The sequence below is a fragment of the Lagopus muta genome, chromosome 11 (genome assembly GCF_023343835.1).
Source record: "Lagopus muta isolate bLagMut1 chromosome 11, bLagMut1 primary, whole genome shotgun sequence".
In the NCBI taxonomy this organism is placed as follows: domain Eukaryota; kingdom Metazoa; phylum Chordata; class Aves; order Galliformes; family Phasianidae; genus Lagopus; species Lagopus muta.
The window spans coordinates 5,805,446-5,826,858 of NC_064443.1; the positions used below are offsets into that span (position 1 = coordinate 5,805,446).

The 21,413-nt window shown below is 40.2% G+C and overlaps 1 protein-coding gene across 5 annotated transcripts in view; it reads left to right on the plus strand.

Annotated features, from left to right (window-relative positions):
- The window catches only part of FBLN2 (fibulin 2), a 106,637-nt gene extending 94,076 nt beyond the window's left edge, over nucleotides 1–12,561 (plus strand). For all 5 annotated transcript variants that reach the window (XM_048957588.1, XM_048957586.1, XM_048957585.1 and 2 more), the window contains exons 12-17: nucleotides 2,694–2,822; nucleotides 3,336–3,461; nucleotides 4,831–4,947; nucleotides 5,746–5,874; nucleotides 9,349–9,472; nucleotides 10,496–12,561. In XM_048957588.1, the coding sequence (XP_048813545.1) occupies nucleotides 2,694–2,822; nucleotides 3,336–3,461; nucleotides 4,831–4,947; nucleotides 5,746–5,874; nucleotides 9,349–9,472; nucleotides 10,496–10,853 (983 nt within the window). In that variant the 3' untranslated portion in view covers nucleotides 10,854–12,561. The remainder of the gene's footprint in view (nucleotides 1–2,693; nucleotides 2,823–3,335; nucleotides 3,462–4,830; nucleotides 4,948–5,745; nucleotides 5,875–9,348; nucleotides 9,473–10,495) is intronic.
- Nucleotides 12,562–21,413: the final 8,852 nt, after the last annotated feature.

Sequence of the window (21,413 nt, forward strand, 5' to 3'; positions counted from 1 at the left end):
TGACCCTATTAGGAACAAGAAGGCTGAAAGCTTGATCCTTGGTAATGCAGGCTTTATATGTCTGAATCCCTGTGTCCTGTCCTGCATGGGGTTGGAAGTCATAAAACAAGAGCTGGAAACATAAATGGCAAATTAACATTTGTAACAAATGGCATTAACACTTGTAATGTCACTTGTTGTGATCACTTGAGAGTGATGAAATCTTAATGATTTCTACATAAGTTCCCTTTGAATAAAAGGAAGGATGGCAAATAAAATTTGTTTTTATGATTCTGGGGGTGGGTGGTAGCCATGTTTGAGGCTATCTGCTAACTTGGCCGTGTCTACTGACCTGCAGTGAAAACTGCTGGAATAGATAGAAGACCCCAGGCAAAAAAATTTCCTCTTTCTCATATTTTCTTTTTATTATCCTTCATGATTTTTCCCCCAGGGCCATCCAAGCTCTCCTTTGCCAGTGAGAAAATAGGAAAAAATTAAGTGGGGGATGCCAGGGACAGTTAAAATGTACCTGAGGAAACTGAGAAAGCTTCCTAATACAGCTCTAGGGAGTTGCTTCTTAAACTTAGGACAGCAGTGTGGTCTCATTTGCTGTCTTGTTATACAGTAGCCTGAAATATTCTGAGTGTTATGAAATGAACATCTGTCCCAGCTGTTGTGTAAAAAGAGTTCTTCCTCTAATTTTTATTAGTCCTGTTTCAGCAAAGACAATAAGACTGGGTACATTTGCTCCACTTGAAGCGTGGTGAATCCAAGGGTTCTGGGGCTACCACTCTAATTACTGATGATACATTTTTCTTTAAATTACGTGACTGACAGTCTTGTTAAGGAGGTTTTATAAGGGTGCTGCTCTAGTTTGGGAAAACTAATGATTGAGGTTGACTGGTGATTTCTGCTGTGTGAACTCTGTCTGCAGTCTCTTTCCATATTTATTGGTGTGACATCCTTTGGGGAGGTGGAAAGCATGGGGATGAAAATGAAGAACATGTGGCCCTAGCTTCCCATCTGTATGCTAAAAGCTATTTTCATCAAGGCATTACAATGGTTAACTAGATTCCCGGTTCAGATGTAGTCACTGTAGTAAATTCACCATCTGGACATGCCTCTCCAGCAGAACTAAGCTTCTGTGGTCATCTCTGTTTAGAGGATTCTCCTCTCTTCAAAATGATCGTTCTTCTGATCCAGTAAATGAATTATTAAAAGCTACCTCTTAGATTTAACTGAAAAGCACTGTAACTATCATGAAGTACATCATAGTTCTGATGGGATGATGTATGAGCACTAGTTAAAGACTGAATGAAGCAGGAGATATAGTTTGGATAAACTAATGAGGTGGTTGCACTCACAAATTCATTGCAAATAAAACTGCTAATTTACAAATGTTTATCCACAATTTTAAACTTCTGTGTGGTGATACTAGTGATACTACCTTTGATCTTAGAAAAAAAAATGAGAAGACAGCATTACAGCAGAAATGAGCCTATCAGGAATCCTTTCCTGGGTGACTGGCATTCCTGCCATCACCGGCCCCAGTGCAGGCAGGGACTGCATTGGTAGGAACCTCTGCTGAAGTATTTGCACATCTCACCATGGTTGGTACAGTTTCTGTTTCTTCAAATCCAAGATTCTGTTATAAGGAGCTTGCTCCCATTTCCCTATCATTCTATAGAAAGTGACTGCTTTCCAGAGCTGAAGGCTGTTGCATGGTGAAGAACTGTCCAGGAACCCTTTGAAATGAAATAGTGCTTGAATTTATGAGTTGAAATAGGGCAGTAACTGAAAGCACTGCAGTAAGGAGATCCTCCTACCTTAAACTGACATTCCAAATAATTTTACATGAACAGTGTCTTGGATTGTCAAAGTGACTGAAGATGTGGATAATAGGAAGGAAGCAGGATCTGATGGCTTAGGAAATGGCGGTACTCACAATACTTGAAGAAATACAAGTTTCTGTGGATTAATCACACTTTCTGATGCTTCTTGTCACAGATGGTTACTGAGAATTGTTAAATACTGATGAGCTATTTAGCCATGTTGCGAGTCTTGTAAATCAGCCTGTATTGAAAACTTTCATCTCCATCTGTGAGTTTTTAAAATGAGATTGGAAGTGGTGCATGTGAGTGCAGAAGCAGCTAATTTTTTGGTGTTGGATTTCAGATGAGAAACTATGGGGAATAAAAGTGTGAGTTGACTGGGATAAGTAAAAAAGATCAACAGTGGGGAAGAGCAAAAGGTACACAACAGAAGCAGGATTGAAAGGACAACAGGAACTGACAACAGCAATTGCTTTTGTTTAAGGGATGAGCAGAATTTCTGGCTGGTTCTTGGTTTGCTTTAGAAAGCTCACGGTGATTCACACAATGGCAGAGCATCAGAACAGGGTGTTTAAATAGTATGGTGTGATCAGAATTAAAACGTGTTTACACTGAAATGCAGAAGGTGCTGAAAAGCTCCACTGCGTTGAAAGTTGCCACTTTCACTTTTAAAATAACATTGCTTTTCAAAAGTTTGGCTTAGAGATATGTGAGTCTGATTCTGAGAAGAACTGAGTGGGCAAAACAGTACTCTCTCTGCCGTCAATTAGACGAATCGTATACTTTCTGTCCTTGTTGTTTACTTCTGTTTTTATTTTCTTTCCACAAATTGTGACGTTCAGCAAACTTTATTTAAACTAATTGCTTTCTCTGGTTCTGCAGATGTGGATGAATGTCAGACTGGCGTGCACCGCTGTGGCGAAGGACAGATTTGTCATAACCTTCCTGGGGCTTATCGCTGTGACTGCAAGATGGGCTATCAGTATGATGCATTCAGCAGGAGCTGCATTGGTATGTAAGGTGCAGGCTGAGATGAAAAAACTGATTGATTGAGCCTTGGACCTCAAGGCAGTATTTAGCACCATTGTAGTATGCAGTTATTAGTTCTGCAATGCAGTGCCTCAGAAGATAATGGATTCAACTCCAAAGCAGCCGCCGCTCAGTCGACCAGCTATTTAGAGCTCTGCCCCTCTGCAATGGGTGTGGACCAGGTGTCCTTGGTTTAGTTTGGCTGCAGGTTATCAGTTAAAGTCATCTGCAAAGTATTTTCCTGCAGGTTATGCTTCTCCTGCTGAGGAAATTTGTCTTTCTAAAGTCTTCTCAGCTTCCTTCGTAAGAGACCATAATAGAGCATTTTGTATTTTATCACTGCTATACACCAATTAGAGCACAAACAGAAAAAAATCTGAGGTTGCAGCATTTCCTGCTCTGCAAATCAATCTCTGACACTTAAAAAAATATCCTGCATCTCTTTTAATGCTTTTGTTTCTAAGTCAATTGTATATTTGCTTGTTATCTTGTCAGATATAAATGAATGCTGGAATTACCCTGGACGCCTGTGTCAGCACACGTGTGAGAACACCCCCGGCTCCTACCATTGCACTTGTTCTTCTGGTTTCCACTTGTCTTATGATGGAAAGCATTGTGAAGGTATGAGACTTGTTTTCCACGAGGGTGAATTTGCAGTGTGAATCAAGGAGCTCTAGAGAAGTTGAGATGAAGTGTAAATACAGGAAGCCTATGATGTATGCATGCTGAAATGCATGGTACTGAATTAAACATTCAAACTCAGATTGGAGCAGACACATCCTACTGCCTGGTACTTACCCAGTCAGCAATGCACCTGAAAGTCTTCCCCATAACTCCCACACAAGCACTGTTCCCCAGGAGCTGGGCAAAGCTGCCAGGTTTGCAAAACTGATTCCCAGCATATCCTTACAAGATTAAGACACACAAATCATTCTGGGCACCTTTTCCTACCCCATCTTATATTAATAATTGATTGTACAGCTATAATCTCTTAAGCTTCCTTTTTTTTTCTTTTTTTTTCTTTTTTTTTCAATAGAGTGAGAAGTGATTGGCCATTGTTCAACCTTGGCTTTGGACATCTCTGCCTTATGCAACACAATTACCATTTTGTTTAGGCTTTGGAAAACATTGGTGTATCAAAGCAGAGGGGATTATGGTTTTAATGCATACCAACATACTCTTCTCCAACTAAAGAACATCTCTTATGACAAACCTTCCAGTATATATGATTTGGATACATTACTTTTACAAATTCACTGGTGCTCACTATGAGTAAAACTTCTCTTAATATTTATTTTCTTTTATCAAAAATCTGGAGCCATTGTAAATTTCTGTTGTTGCAAAAGATAGGAGTGCTGCAATTGAAATGTTATAGTGGAACATCTTTTGTCCCACAGTCACTTTTGCCGTGACTTAAAAAGCAATCAAAAATTCTGTAGAAGCTTTTGGATCCCGTTTAAAATATTTCAGCTAAAACAAAGCTTTGATTGTTTCATTTTTGTTTCTGCAATTTCTTCTTTTCCCTCAAATACCTTTTCCTTTCCTTCCAGAGGAGAGAAAAAGGAAAGAATGGTAGTGTTAGAATAGGAGAGATTTCATTCAAATTTTAATACAAATGAATCTTAGTAGTGACAAAACTTAAAAAAAAAACAACGATAGAATGAAAAGAGTTGTTTATTTTTAACCTATTTTTAATTAACTGTAGCATATAAAGTTTGAAACAAATGTTGGCATGCTTACATTGGCATATACATATACTAGAGTTTCCATGCTTACATTGACATATACATAAATGAAATTCAGGTGTACTGTACATCCTCGTGCTCCTGGTTTTCTGTCCAGGGAGCAGACACGTCTTCTTGGGACATATTGGCTTATCTTTATCCACTCTGTCAGTAGAATCTGATAGCTGATTTTGGAGGCAAGAAATAATGAGAGATCATGTTCTGAACCAATAAGGCAATGTCTGTACCTTTATTTTTGGGTGCAGATGTGAATGAATGTGATACAAGTCCCTGCAGCCAGGAGTGTGCCAATGTTTACGGTTCCTATCAGTGTTACTGCAGGCAAGGATTCCAGCTAGCAGAAGATGGCCATTCTTGTAAAGGTAAGGCTACTGCTTTGTCGGTCAAGTGGAGTACGTATCACTCCTTCACAGTAAGGGCTGTCTAAATTTCACCAGCACCCGATGCTGCAGGTGATGCCTGAAGATAATTGTGAGTTACACCCTGCTGCAGAAACTGCAAATCGTAACTGCGAGTCATTTTCATGCCCACTTGGGGCTGGAAGGTACCAGTGTACCATACAACAAGTGATGTTATTGTTTCATGGGGCTGCAGCTTACAGCTGAAAAACTTGGGGCAGGAGAGGTGTTTACTTATGTATCATCAGCTGTAACTACCACTCAACCAAGTCTGGATGGAGGCTTTCTCTGACTTCTGCTGGTGAGGAGTGAATGAGCAGCAGAATGATCAGAATGGAGTGAGGAAGGCTTTAGATTTTCTCTCAACGTTAGCAATACTGACACGTACTCTAGAGAGTCTCTGTTTAAGAAATGGTGAACAGTCTTCCAAGCACAAGAGAGCTCCAAAAACAATCCTGGAGGATGAATTGCCGAGGTACTGGGATGGCATTTTCAAACCCAAATGTCCCCCGACTCACTGCTCCTTTCCATGAGTTCAAGGAGCAGTTCAGTGTTTGATGTTTCCAAAAGCACCATTGGCCATACTAGAGCAATGTCAAATCTTCATGGTTGCATTTTTCTTTAAGAATATTTTAGAAATGAATGATGTACAAATTTCCTTGCATTCTACTGCCTTTCCTTTCAGATTTCTAATGTGTTTTTTTTTTTCTTTTCATATTTGTAATTGTATTTTGTTGCTGTTTGTTTGCTCGTTTTCCCCAGATATCGATGAATGCACGCAAAGCGCGGGCATTCTTTGCACTTTCCGCTGTGTGAATGTTCCTGGCAGTTACCAATGTGCTTGTCCTGAGCAGGGATATACCATGGCAGCAAATGGAAGGACCTGTCGAGGTAAGGAGGTGTTTAAGGAACTGAAAGGAGTATGTCTTGAAGGTTTAATCCTCAGAATGATCTGAGACATAAGATTATTTAATCAAGTCTCTATTTTGGATGTTAGCCATTGTTAAAATGCCAGTATTTGACAAAATTGCCAGGTATTGGTGTTAACAGTGTCATTTATCCCCTATTTTAGAGAAGAATGGTGAGGCTATTTAGCTGTAGATGTGAGTTAATTATTTCCTATGGGAATTCACCTCATCACCTGAATTGAGACATCGGTTGCTTGCCTGGGCACCGTGGTTCATCAGATCTGTTTTTTTGGAGGTGCCAGATGTGCAAATCTGTGGCTTCATTGTGAGTTGTGATTTCCTGCACCAGAAAACTAGGAAAGTGAATGTAGGAGCTGTTATGGGGATGTGGGCACAGTGAAGTTTGCCACCTAATCTTAACTATGTTGGTGTTTCTCGGTATTAGTGTAACTGACATGTGTCCTCCCCTGCAACACCTCTTGTCTCCAAATTCATAGAAATGTATGCTGAGTGCCTCGTGTTTTTCATCTGGTGTGCAGCTGTCTGTTTTTGAAGCAAAAATACCCCTTTTCCAGAGGATGCACTAACTCTGTAATGAAGATTGAAGATCTGATTACCTCTATGTACTCTACACGCATTCCTGCATTCGGTTACACTCACTACCAGGCATTTCCTGCTCTTACTTTTTCAGGAACGCTTCATATAGCATTTGGTTACGTATTCCCTGTGCTTAAATTCTTTTCTTGGTGGTAACTGCAGTGAATTTACACTGTGTAAATCACAAATGGCATGAGCATACTTGAACCTGCCTTGGACCAGAGAAAGGATCTGAATGATAATAAGAATCTTACCAAGCTGTTATTGTTTTTAATCTGATTTTGAGTAAGACTTCAGAATCCACCTCCAGTTATATCCATGTGCACTTATATTTATATGTAAAAGTCACCTTCCAGAAAATCTGCAGCTGTCACTTTCCTCAGGCTTTTGTGTTTGCCATTAATTTTGAGTGCTGGCCTGCTTGTTGCCACCTCAGCCAGCACTGAGATTGGAGACGAGGATGTGTTCCAGAGCTAATGGTGTGAGTCATTGCCTTAATCTGCCAGCACAGCCCTCCTGAGCCAGAGATACCCAGTGTGCTCCTGGCGTAGAGGTGGAAGAAGAACATTTGGCACACACACATATAGATTGCACTTGCATTGTCTATCATGTGAATCCTCACTGCATGCTCAGCCTTAGTGAAAAGCGCTCCTTTTACATGGAGCTGCCCTTGTTGAGTTGAATGGTAACATACAGAAAACCTTTCCAAAGAGCCTATACTATCTGGCACGTGCAGGCCTCCTTAGAGCATGAAGTTGGTCTACTTGCAGAACTCAGCAGATGTGCAGCAGCTCTGTGGACGGCTGGGTAGGCTGGCACTTTGTCAGGCACTGGAAAGAAGACTTGGATATTTGCCATTTTTTTTGCACAAATAAACACACAGCGCAGACTTCTGAGGTCTGCAAGCATGTAGTTACAAGTCTAGGCAGGGTTAGGTATTGAGGCCTCCTGAAAATATGGTTAGAAAAACAGTCTGAATTGATAACAGCTGGATTATAATAAAAAAGGTCATGTTGGCTTCCATCAGGTGAGGATTTGGCCTCACTTGCCTATCATCTGAGCTAGGAGTTACTGGTGGTACATTCTTTGTACCCTGTTTTTTCAGACAAATGAGTCGTGTCTCATGTAAAAGCATCTCGACATATGGATCTTTTTGGAGAAACTGTGTATGGTATTTTGCAGCGTAGCCAAACTGGTGAAGTGAGTGTTTTCATGACAATGATTACAATATGGAAGAAATTTTCTTTTCACCTAGAGGCACTTTGGAGAATCAGCAAGGGATTTAATTTACTTTGATTCTCTCTTACTTCCTATTGTATACTTTTCTTTGCAAGACTTACAAACCAGTCAGCGCAGTGTATGAGATCAGTTCTCATCCCGGGGCGATGTAGGGAGAGGGAGGTGATAGGTTCCCTTCAAAGAGTCTGTGTCCTCTGTGACAATTGGCAGAACTGCAGAGTCCTGCACAGTTCACGTGGTTCGTCTGTTAGCATTTATTTCATTTTAAAGCCTCCGTGCGTTGTCTAGACATTTGGGAGTACACAATGTGACTGTGAGGTCCTTGCCAATATGTTCTGTTTAAGCTAGATTCCTGTTATTGCGTCTGGTTTTCAGTGTTTTGAGGTCCATGGCTTGGGTATATGTGTTATTTAGGGACCAACATTTATGCTCTAGGCCATTAAGTGTCTTTGAGCTTTAACTGTTCTTTGTTGTCTCCTGTGGCATTATTTCTTATAAAGAGGGGATCCTCATATTTAATTTAATTGCATTAATCTTAACTTAATCCATATAAATGCTAGTTAGTTAGATGTTTGCCAGCTATTCAGCTCATTGCTGTGCTCACACACCAAACCATACAAGCATCTCATTCATTTAGAAACATCTTGCAAGGCATAGGCTAGCTCTGAGCATGGAACTACTCATGAAACTGTTTAAAAGCCATTGTCAGTCCGCATGGCTGCGAGGACAGAGCACTGCGGAGATGGACAGATTAGCTGCTCTGAAAAGGTTTCTGCTGCCTTAGCCTACCACTATCTGGTTATACTATTCTGTTTCTTTTAGCCTAGCTTATAGCATTACTTACTGCAGTTTCTGATGCATCAGGACCAAGAGAGAAAATGACAACGCAGATGGTTCTGTCTAGATGTTCTTGTTCAATTTGAACCTTTTATGTTTTGTTTTGTTGCAGTGGGAAGTGTCAAGGCAGGAAGATACTGGGTTTTAAAACTTTTCTTTCTCATGGTTATTCTCCACTGGAAGTTAAACCCCATGTTGCATCAGATATGTTTGGAATGAGATTAGCAAGGTTCACAGGAGTGTGAAAATGTTAGCAAAGACAAGAAACAAACCTGGGCCATTGCAGAAGTCAGCCCTGGCCATGTCTGGCCATGGCCTTTGGCATGCAGAGAGAGGACTTGCAAAAAGCACAAGGGAATGGTGGGCTCCCTTGTTTATTGTGTGTGATGTGCAGTTGTACTGACTACTTTTATTAACTGATGACGTCAAGGAAGCAATTTTTTTTTCTCACAGAAGACATGAATTATAACAGGATTGGAATCTATGTGCTTCAGTTGTAACATAACAACAAAAGCCAAAAAGCGACATGGTGAACCTGACACAGCCTACCTGTTGTGCATTTCACATCCTGTGTTTCTTCTGGGGCTCTCACAGAGCCAATCTGTGGGCAATGAGCTGAATCACTGAGGACACAGCAACCAAGCAGCTGAAGTGGGAGCCCTCAGCTCACAGAACCAAACCCTGACTTGCTTCTCATGCACACACAGTCCATCTCGTAAGCACATTATAGCCCAAAAATTGTGATTACTTACTATGTCTTTTCCCTTTGATTTCTTCTCCTCAGATATTGATGAATGTGCAATAGGAACCCACAACTGTTCAGCTGCGGAGTCTTGCTATAACATCCAGGGCAGTTTCCGCTGCCTGTCCTTTGAGTGCCCCTCCAACTACAGAAAGGTGTCTGATATGTAAGTATGGCCACTGCAGTAGTAGCCATGTTGGAGTTCTGTAGTGCTTTGGTGTGGGAGTGGTTCTAAGCACTCAGAGCTGTAATAAACTGCTTTGGTCCCTGGAGCACATAGAGTTTTCATGCACAGAATTGTCAGTTTTTCTCTTTTCCTTCTTCCAGAACCCAGAGATTCCATTTATCTCCTGCTGCTGTAACAGCAGTCACCAGAGCTTCAGTCATACTTTCCCATACTCACCAAAGCTCTAAAAGGACTCTGTATCTAAGTTTTAAAAAATCTACTGCTGTAACTCCTTGAGTGGTTTTAGGGCTCCTTGGTTAAAATTCGTGTTGCAGCTCCTCAGAGATGCTTGAAACATTGAAGGGCAGTAGGATAAGAAGGCTGGCAGGTTCAGGAACTGTTGGACTCCATAGCACCCAGTTCCTAAACCACTAAGAAGACATGGGAGCCCCAGCATCTCCCTGCCCATTTCCTGCCAGCACTTTGGAAAGCCAAAGGAAAGTTTAAAAAACTCCTGGGTTGCAGAGTGGGAAACAGTTGAGTTGCAAGAGAAACAGAAATATGGAGGAACTTGGAGAGAATCTCTTTCCGTCAGAAATGCAAAGCTGCATTTGCTGTAGGAAATCTTAGTTGCTTATCACTTAAAACAGTCTTTTCCTGCCTAATAGGATTAGCAGCTTTTCAAGCTGAGGACTTGGTTTTCCCTTGTTTTGATCTTCTTGGAGCACTGCCCCAAGCTTATGCTGTCAGTGATGAATCAGACTCCCTCCAAGCTCTGTGCTTATATTTGTTGTGCCATGATTGTTTTCTTCCTCTGTTGTACTCTGACAATTTTATCATCTACCATTTCTTTACGGATGCTATAAAAGCAGAGTAAGCAGCTGGTGATTACACAGGTGAAGAATGGGACTTTTGTTTGCCTAGCACAGGCTGAAGACTTCCTTGACGTTGCAGTTCTCTGAAATGCATACATGATTTACCCATTACATGGACACTGACAGTTCTTCATTTTGCTTCTCATAGGAGGTGCGAACGAATCAGTTGCTTTAATTATCTGGACTGCCAAAATACCCCGGTGCGTATCACCTATTACCAGCTGAACTTCCAAACCAACATCATGGTCCCAGCGCACATCTTCCGTATTGGACCATCGCCTGCCTATGCTGGAGACAACATAATCCTTACTATCAACAAAGGAAACGAAGAAAACTACTTCAGCACCCGGAGGCTGAACTCATACACGGGCATTGTCTATCTTCAGCGACAGGTCAAAGAGCCTAAAGACTTTTTGTTAGATGTCGAAATGAAACTGTGGCGTCAGGGAACATACACTACTTTTCTTGCCAAAATTTACATTTTCATCACAGCTCATGCATACTGAAGCATGTATTGACGTTGGAATTTATTGGTGCTATGCTCTTTACCTGTTCTACCAAAGCTTAATATTGTTGAACTGGCATTTAACGTATCTAGCCTTTATGTTATTTTTCTGTCATTGCTTTAAACTTTTTTTATTGGTTGTGTAAATTAAGTTAATTTTTTTCTTTGTTGTTTTGCTTTCTTATGTAATTCTTCACATCATCATTTGACAATGAGCAAAAGAAGGGTTAGAAAGGCAGTACGTACATTGTGTTACATGCAGGGATCTTTTCTTAGAAATTACTTTTGGGTTTAGTCACATCTGCAAGGTATCACACTAGAGAGGAGAGATGTTCACTTAGGAGCATTGCTTTTTGCATTAGGAGAAAAAAGGCTTGAGCAGTTTCTCTTTACTACACAAACTTATGGTTTGGCCGCTGAAGTTTTCCTTGTTGAGATACTGTGTCAAGGGCTGTGCATATGCATTGACAGTTGACTCACCTCCTGTTACAGGTTTGTTTTCCTCCTTCCATCTTTTATAATATGTTGCCTTAAAATATATATAAATAAAAGAAAACTCCACCAGTGAACAAGCCTATGACTGAGCCTTGCTTTAGTAGAACTGCTCCTATGATAGACTTTGGCAAGACCTTGGCCTTCAGAGGATATTGTGCTTCAGGGGAAAAGCTCGCACTGCCATTTTTAATAGTTTGCTATAGGTTCTTGAATTGTTCTCTGCACAAAAGCACTGTGTTTAGGTAACCATATGTGTAGACTAGATGTATTATAATTCTTAAAGGAAAGTCAAAGAGGAAATGTGGAAATAATCAACTGCTGCCCTTTATTTTAAGTCCTGTGTGTGCTGCTGAGGAATCATTTGCAATTTTAAATAAACAAAAGGGGAGTTGCTTCTGTTCTTTAGGAAGATTACTTCAGTTGTATTACCAAATGACGCAGAGGAAAATGCTGGTTAAATTGGTGGTTTGTATTATGCCGTTTAGAAACAGCACAACTTAAGTTTTGAGTTGGATTTCCTCTAGTTCCACAGGAAACTGGAAGAGGTCCAGAGCTGAAGGCCAGATGTGGTAAAGCTTAGTATAATCAAAGTGTTTGTTAGAATTTAGAAATGAACATCAGAGAGTCTCTTTTCTGAGGGAAAAGAAAAAGCTCCAGTGTTGAAACTCACTGAACTTCCTTTGTTCTGGCTATAATTACTCCGTAAAATGTTTTGATGGAAAAACATAGCTACAATATATTTACACTGCATTTTGATAATCTGTTCTTTGCTACAGTCATTCTTATTTTGACCGGTGTGTACTTAAAATTTTTTTAAAAAGAGAGAGAGAAAGAAAGAAAGAGAAATCTTACGGCTTTTTATGCTATAATCAATACTTCTATTATATTTTAAAAATAGTTGTTTGAAATATATCTTAAAATCTTACAACTACCACCAACAGGGTGAGAGGGGAGATGTACTGTGTTCATTATGTCCCAAGGCTAACTTCTACCACTCCGGGTAAATTACTTATTTAATTCAGACTCCCTTATTGATGATAAAGCAGAAATCTTTCTGTGTCTCACATCATAAAGACTTACTGCTAGAGAAGAAATATTGCTATTCCTCGGTTGTAAAATATGGGATATCTGAACGTTTGCATACGTTCAGTTTTTTGGTTTGTTTTTGTTTGTTTTGTTGGCTGTTTTTTTTTTGTTTTTTTTTTTTTGTCTATAAAAGTAATTTTGTAAAAGCGATCTTCCATCTATCTTTTGTTTTCCATAGCTACCAGTTTCATAAGCTTTTAGCAAAGAAATGCTGACAGAGAAGCACATGTTTATGCAATTTGTCATCTCAATTAATGCATATCTTACAGCTACAGGCCTGGAAAGATGAAGAGGCAACTGTAAGAAGGAATAGGAGAGCCTTCCAGATTCATTATGCTGCATACATGTTAAGTGGTGATATGTTTCTCCATGCCCCAGTGGGACACATAGGAGCCACTGAAACCCAGAGTTTTCCATCAGCATTAGTATGTGATTGAGTGTAAATGATATTCATGCACCAACAGCCTTTCTTGTCAGAGAACAAATGGACAAGGCATTTGTTACTCAGAGACCTTCTGCTGACTACAAACAACTGCAGTCAATCATATTAAGGACCTGGCAGTTTGTAGCACAGACTTTTCATTTTATAGACAGGTAGTTGATGAAGAAAGTTTTAGGAAAGGCTTTGCACATGATTATAAGAAAAATGGTATGTTATTAAAAAATGTCATCATTAGCACTGTGTACAGGAGGCATTTGATACATATAGAAATGGCTGCTTGTTGCAACTGGTCCAAGCAAAGAAAAGACTGGTGGTAGAATGGAAGATTGGAAGTGAGGTTTATGTGACTTTTTTGAACAATGGGTGTTCTGTTTAATTTTTCAGATTATTTACTCCCTGCCTCTATGAAATGACCTGTTTGTATTTGGTGATTGTATTTCTTGGGTGATCCAGCAGTCCTGAGGACTAAGGAAAAAGAAATGAAAACCTGTGTGTGTGCTGGAGACTTGAGCGGGTCAATTACAGTTTGAAACATGAAGGGTGTTTTTGACTGGAATTTTCTTAACATGTAAGTAGCAGTACGTGGGTGAGAAAGCTGCTTTTTAGCTAGAATTTTGAATGGCTTCCTTTTTGCACCAGGGAGGAAGTATTTTCCTATCTCTTTGTATGTAAAAATACACACATATGGATAACTCCAGGTACTGATGAGTTGGTACTAGTATTCCTTTGTGAGTTTAATATAGAAAACAGGTATCAGAGTGCTCTTCTTATGCCTTTCTCGTTCTGTTCATACTGGTGGGTAGGAGTATGGTTGCACATCACTGAAGAGTCAGCTGTAAATTTTAGTGGACTCAAATTCTGCTATTAGCTCCAAGATCACATGAACAAAACTTTATCCACCTTTATTTCTTTACATCTTTGTGTTGCTCGGCCTCTAACTCTGCCTTGCTGGTCTGTTCAACTTCTGCAACACTTTGTATCTCTTATTCTTGCAAGTTGGGACAGAGAAAGATTCCAAAATTAGGGATTTTATATTTTGAATCATCTTTTGAATTTGATACTGTAATAAAGGATAAACAGCAATAATGGTTTTAATATTATGGCACGTGATGGGCTCTTCTGCAAAGGTCCCATGTGAAACATCAGCAGTACAAGGTGGGGATATTACAGGGAGCAGGGGAAATCCTGAGCCTTCTCCTCATTCCTCTGCTGTGAGAAGCAGTCAGTCGAGGAGGAGATAGCTCCCCTGCACACACACTTCTTTGGAGGAGGTACAGCTGCTCCCTGTTAATGGATATTACCTAGGCCACTGCTCACCTGTAGATTGCTACAGCTCTGGGAGCCTGGAGTCATTGTGAAACTAACAAATTGGCTCTGTGTCTCCAGCTGGTAGTGCTTTGCTGGTACCAGCACCTGCCTACAATCAGCTTCTGGGTGGAGCTGGGCACTGGGCGAGGGCTATTTCTCCTTTGCCTGCTGGGTCTGTGTGTGCTTGTGCTGTTATTTGCTTGTATGGTATTGGAGGTGGTGGTGTTCTGAAAAGTGTTGCTTTTCAGAGTGTGTCTAGAAAGAAGAGAGTGCTGAAGCTGCATGCACAAGATGGAAAACAAAGAAGAGCAAGACACACAAAAAAGTAAGATTTTATGGTTGTTTGGTGATGTTTGTGGTGATGAATCTGGGTTTCTGTGTAGTCCTAGGTAAAGACTTGTGTGATTAAAACCAGTGTCCTTTTATGGGTAGGTAAGTTTTTTCCTTTAGACCTTTGAAGGGCAAAAGTTGCTTTCATCTGGTTTGCAGGATGGGGGGAAGCTGCTGCAGATTCTTCTTCCCTATTCTTTATAGTTGTTTTCTATTTTTTCATATTTCCATTATTCCCACTTGTGCTATGAGGAAGAGAAAGTTCCAGCTGGGGGGAATTAGGATGCTAGAGTAAAAATAGATTCTGAGGTTAAATAAAAATGTCTTCCCACTTCTAGGATTCTCTGCGTGATGGAGATGTTCATTTTGAAACGGCTATTGAAAACTAGGATTTAATTATATCCAGTTTCCATCATGTGAAATGAAAGTCACAAACTTGAGCTTTTTGTCTTCTAAAACACTTTTTTCTCATCTGCCTGTGCTTTATAAATAGTAGTCTATGGGTGGGACCATTCCAGAGCTTAGGAGTCCTTCATTTTTTGTTCCTTAAGGGCTCTTGTTCAATGTACCCTGACACGGACTGCCAGAGATGGCAGGTTGGTGCCTCTCCTTGCTCCAGAGCTCTGTGGGCTCATTGCTGCCTGCTGTATGAGAGGAATGGCGTCTTTCAGCCTACCTGGCTCAGGTGGCTTCTCAGGAAAGGTGCAATGCTAGCTTCCCATGAGCAAAAGCTCCTGATAGAGTAAGGTTATAAATTCTAACATGTGTTATGGATTTTCTGTTTTTAGCTGGGAATGAAGAGGGAGGGATGTCAGTGTGGTGCCCTATGTACTGAGAAGGGAGGGAGGGGAGGAGATCCTTTGTGCATCAACAAGTCTTCTGAGACGTAGCCAAGAACTGTGCTAACTGCAAAAATTCCCCACAATAAATTAGAAGTTTCATTCTATTTTGGAATAATAGCAAAACACGCAAAGTGGTGAAGTTCTGTGTCATCATTTTTAGAAAGTAATTGTGGAAAATATTAACAACAACTGATTCCACTTAAATTAAAGAGAAGATATACTAAATGGAGATATTAAGGCTTTGAGAGAATGGAAGAGTAGAGATGCCATTCTGGTTATTGTGGGCATCAATGAGCTATGCTCCAAACAGGGGTTTTGGCTCATTGTGTTTACAGAACTACTGGTTGCAGACACACGCTCTGGATTCTCCCAAGTATTGATGGCAAGGAATTGTACATGGAATGCTTTCAGCTTGGGGAAAAAGGCTGATAATCTTAGAATTAAGTATGTTTGGAGTAGTGTGCTGCCATTTTGGGAATTTGAACAAATATGTAAAGAGTGATATGGGGTTGACAAGCACATATCTTTCTAGGCAATGTATTGTGATGAAAAGTTTGCTTTTGTTAGCAATGGCAAAGTAAATTCTCTAGGCAAAGGATAAAAGTCATAGAAGTGAAAGATCCTTGTTATAACTATGAGACAGAACAGGCCACATCTGACTGTAGCTGTAATACCCAACAGATACTGGTCACTGCACCTTGAAAGTGAAGATGTTCCCTCATTAAGTTGGGATGGCAAAGCTCAACTCCCAAATGCATTTCAGGGTAGATTGAAACATGTCTTCCCTTGCTGCCATAGGGAACTTTTTGTGTTCTGCAGTTAAGATAGAATGTTGAGCTGCTGCAGTGAACGTGAAGTTCACTCTCTTCTTACCAATGTCCTTCACAGGCTTATAAAAGAATAATCCTAGTTAATCTTAACTGCTGCGGAGAGCTGTTACAATTAATCTTATTATCTTTCAGGTGTACCTTTGAGAAATAGCTTTCACATTGACCAGCAGTATTTCATACAGCTTCAGAGTGTCTAATGTACAAGAGTATAATTCTGGAGTAAATATACAATGCTGTCTCAAATACCTACTGCGGGTAGGGAGGGGGGCTGTGACTGGCCATCAGCATAATCATCAGCTATGTGTCACAATAACCGTGTTCTACACTTCAGATGCTTTTCTAATTAGGCCAAGTATGCAGTATTATAACCAATATATTGTATTGCCTAATGTAAATTAATGTGAATGTGCTGTGGTATTAATGAAAGCAAAATGTAATTCTGTAGTAACTCATGTTTGGTATCACTGGAGTTGGGAGGGCACAAGTGTGGAACTCAGTCGTGATTGTCAAGGATTTCTGAAATCAGCATAGCACTTGAATTTGCAGTTCAGGGGAGTCTGTAACAGGAGTTGTATTTGTAGAGTGAGTTTTTCTATAGCACATGCTCTCCTGTATCTTCCCATATATTAGATGATGGTTCTCCAAACTGGACTTGCACATGCAAGAGTCTGCATTATACAAAATCAGCAGTTACTGATGCAAGTGATCCCATTAATTGGAAAGGCTTGAGTACTTGACTGGGACTCAGAAAATCCAGAATCTGTTCTGGGCTCTGTCCAAGTGGGTAACTGGATGCAGATCTATTGCACTTAGTTACAGCCTCTAGAAGTTCTTGCATTCAATACAAGAGTTATAAAATAAACCCTCTTGCTTTACTCTGTAACAGTGGTATCAACTGTGTATGTTGTGGTCACATAGATATTATTCCAAGGTTAAAGGCTGGCATAAATTCTGCTGATTCCTTCTTCCTGGTGATCAGAAAGTCTTGTGTAGCAGATGGTTCCAGGTGGAAGGGGTGAGATCAAGTGGGGTCACAAGAGTTTTTATGCCATGTACCACTAGCCATCTTCTGCTAATTTGGGTAGCACTAATAAATTTAAAACAACAATGAAAAAATTCAGTTACCTTGAAAATAAGGACATCATAAGAAAAGTTACTGATTTTAAAAAACAAAGAAGTATATAATGACCAATATTCTCTGTAGCTGTTGATGCAGATCTCCACTGAAGTGAAAGTTAAGTCAGAGCTTTAATTGCAACTTAATTTTCTCTCTGAGGAGAGGAAGGGAGGTACGTACGTGACAGATGCCTGTTGTGTTGCATGAATTACATCTGAGGGATTCTGACGCATACGATAGTGATGACTGTATTTGATTATGGTTACTCCATGCAACTCTTTAAAGACTCTTTTTTTTTTTACTTGTAAGTTGGGAAGAGGTGGAAAGATGCTTTAAAAAAAAAAAAACAAACCCTAACAACTAGTATTAATCACACAGTATAAGACTTCTCCAACCTTTCAGTTAGTCCTTTATTCTGTATGAAGAGAGTGTGGGCTGCTGGTTTGAATTGGTTTTGTTATTGTTGTTTAGTTGTTTTGATTGATTAGTGTTTAGAGAACAGGAGGTACAAAGTGTTCCCCATCTCTGCTGTAGGTATGTTGTGCTAGAAATGTGTGTGTCACTTAAATAGAGCCCAAGTCTTCAGCATGCAGTGCAGAGAGGCTTGAGTTGCTTTGCACAAATGAAACTTACCCGCTCAGGACTGCAGAAGTCCCTGCTTAGCAGTGCCCACAGTCTCTCTGTTTGTAGAGATCTCTGGACTTCCACACTGTATTTTGTGTTTCTAAATCAGCAGCAATCTTCATCTCTTCCATTTATGAATTCCACTTGCAGCCTCTCTTCCCTTCTGCAGTTGCATCCTATAGTTTTCTATATATTTCTATAAAAAGTTCAAAACCACAATCATTCAAAAACCCATCTACCTTTTCTTCATTGATTGCTTAGAGACTGCACCATTGTTAGCAGCTTGCTAGTTTCACAGCAGTGCTATTGATCTGCTAGTCCAGAATCTGAAGAATAGCAATTTAAATTACGCTACAGTTTTAAACTCTGCAGTGTGGCAGGTTTGAAGGCATCTGTTCTGGATGCTGCTGGGAATTACCAGAGAACGTGTTGTTGAATGAGTGCCCTGGGAAATCACTAATAAATACTGACTTATTTTCCCTTTTTTAATTTTTTTTTTTGAGTGCACTTGTGGAAGAAATCAAATGTGGTGTTTAATGTTATATACTTGTACTTACATGTTATCTATGTAAAAGTTTTTGATGGTTTTGAATTCTTCAGCTTATGTCCCTAAGCATCAGCTCTTCTATCAGTTAACTTGGGGAAGGGCAGTGGGCACAGCCATGGTGGTGTCTGGCACGATGTTCAGGCCCTTCACTCAGTTCGAGGCATGTTGTGGATATGGACCTGGTTATTTTTATTCTCATTTTTGCTTCTTGTTTTAATGGTGATGTAGCTGACAGTCTTGAACAGCTGAAGTGGAGACGTGTTTCAGGGAAAGTAGTTGCATGGTAATGATTGAACTGGTCATAGAAAGTGAAGGGCTGATGGGATGATTTCTTTTCTTTACCTGTTGACACTGGAAGATTTTGAGGGGGAAAAAAAAGTCCAAGACTAGTTGTTACCTGAAGCCACTGTTTTCCTGAACTTGCCTCTTGTCAGTGGTTTTTGCCATTACACTAACTGAATTATTTTGTAAATTGCTATACTGCAGGCAGGGATTGCCATTTTCAAATGCAAATCAAGGTATTTTATTATCTCAGTTGTATTGCAGCTCTCTTTTCAAAATCAATAATGTAAAGATTTGTGGGCAGGCTCACTTTCTTCTAACACTGATCTAGTTACTTAATAAAATAATAGTTTCCCCCCTACCTTCTCCTACTGTTTTTCTCCTTATTTTTTATCTTAGCCACTGAAGAAATATGTTTTATGAGAACACAGAAAATGATGCATTTAAACTTGTCACAGCAGTTTGAAGATAGAGAGAATATGTTTTTCTTCTGCTGATTGCTTTTCTTGGACCATTAGTTGTTCAAAGCAGAGAGGAAATAGAATGGGGGCAAGTCAGATTCAGTAATAATTGTTTGGAGTTGAAACTGCACGTGAGCTCCCCATGTGTATTTTTTTAGTTCTTGTTTTCAAGATGTTAAATTGTTCTTTCTCTGCACATCAGTATCTTGTTGGTAAATACTTGTGTCAGTAACTGTGAACGTGGTGGGCTGGTTTTCTCCATGGTGTAAAATGAGGCTGTGCCACATCCACCTGTGCAGCTCTGCTGCTGGCTGCCAGGGGCTCCCCTGGACCTTGTTTCTCCAAACTCTAAGTCAAGGTTTTGGCCATGCTGCAGCCTGATGAAGTGTGTAACTCCACCTCTGGTTTGTCTTGCAAGCAAGTTGAACCACTTCTTTAACCTGTCCTGCAAAGCAGGCATTACTGGAAAACTGGGCAGCCAGGATTTTTTTTTCTTTCTTTCAAGTCAAAACTTTAAGATGATTCTTCTGTTTTCTGGCACTGCTATTATTTTAAAATCTTGTGTGGAATGTGAAACTGAAATGTTGTATCAGCATAAACATTTCAAGGTCTTTCATCAGATTTTTGTGCTTGCTGGCAATGTATTTCATCATTGTTGCTCCTTAATGAGATCTGTGGGTACCGGCTAGACAGACAGTCATAAGTTCACTGTATTGCTTCATATGGGCCTTTCTGGTTTTTCTTTTTTCCTTCCCATGTCCGTCTCCATGAGTTTTGACTAGGTTTGCTTGGCTCCAAGGGTGCTGAGACAAACCAGTTTCTAGATTTCTCCTTATTTGGAACAAGTGCCCTTATCGCTGTTGCCAAGAATATTTTGTGCTTTGTGGCAGAGGTCCAGGAGCTCACCGCAGTGCTTGGAGTTCTGAGGTTCCCAGAGGAAACTTGGGCTGGGGCAGTTAGTTCAGAAGTGCAGCCTATGTCTGAAGGTGTTGGATAGGCTATGTGCAGTTCTGAGTCCTCTTCCTTGATGATTCACAATCACCGTTACTGCAGAAATGCTGACATCTTCAATAACTCTCACATTTCAATTCAGTGCTGAGATGAAAGGATTTCCTATGTTAAATAAAATTTACATTTTTTTCTTTTTGTAGACACCTCAGTTTGCTTGAACAGTATTTAGTCATCTTAAGATGTGTAGTACATGTAAAAACTCCTAGAAATATTGGAGATGCTCTGATTTGATCTTCATTTTCTAGACTATACTAAAAGAGGATTTTTGAGCTCCCTAAGAGAAGTCCTACTGTCCTCTCTTCTTGTTCCAGCAAACAACAAACTATGCAACTCAGAAGAAAAGGCCAAGATCCTATAATCAGTTTGTCAAAGGGAGGGAATAAATGGAAGAACCACTTAAAAAGAAAAACAAACAGGGGATGACCCACAAAAAAAGAAAAAGTTCCACAAAACCAAGGCTTTCTTCTAAGTGCAATTGGTAAAAGCCATGACTGAACCGGTTGCAGTTATCCTACTCGTGTTGTCAGCTAATGATTAGCTAACAGGCACAATAAACATTTAAAACTAGCTTTAATGGTATAACATTTTAAGGACCTTAAAACAATAAACTGTATGGTTCATTACCTACTTCTAATGAGTAGCAGTTGGGGAAGTAGCCCACCTCCAGGCCAGTCCATTTGTTGTGCCATGACCATCTGATCTGCACAGCGAGCCCCATCTCTGTGTGCTTGGTCTGTGTGCTGGATACTGAAAGACGGGAGATGTGCTCTTGGAGACTTTCCACTATGTAGAAATGGAAAGCCCCATTTTGAGACATTGCTGCAAGGAATGAAATCCATCAAATTTTAAGTGCTGAGGCTTACCATGGTTCAGCAGATGCACTTGCCAGCAAATGGGTTGGCAAGATTAGCGTGTAGACTTTGATGAAGTCATTGCGGTGTGGCATGTGGCTGGCTTTAAAAAAAAAATGGTAAGAAGCAAGATTTCCCCCTTGCTGAAAGCTGGCAAGAACAGAAGGAAGGACTATTTTAGATTATATGAGCGTAGGGCTTTGAGCAGAGAGCTAGCTGGCTTCACTGGCTTATAGCAGACTGACATAATGTTGAAGAAAGGAGCCAGAAGAGTGGGTGGATTTCTTGCTGGCGATGAATACGCAAGCATGGCTAGCATTTGTGATGTGACTGCA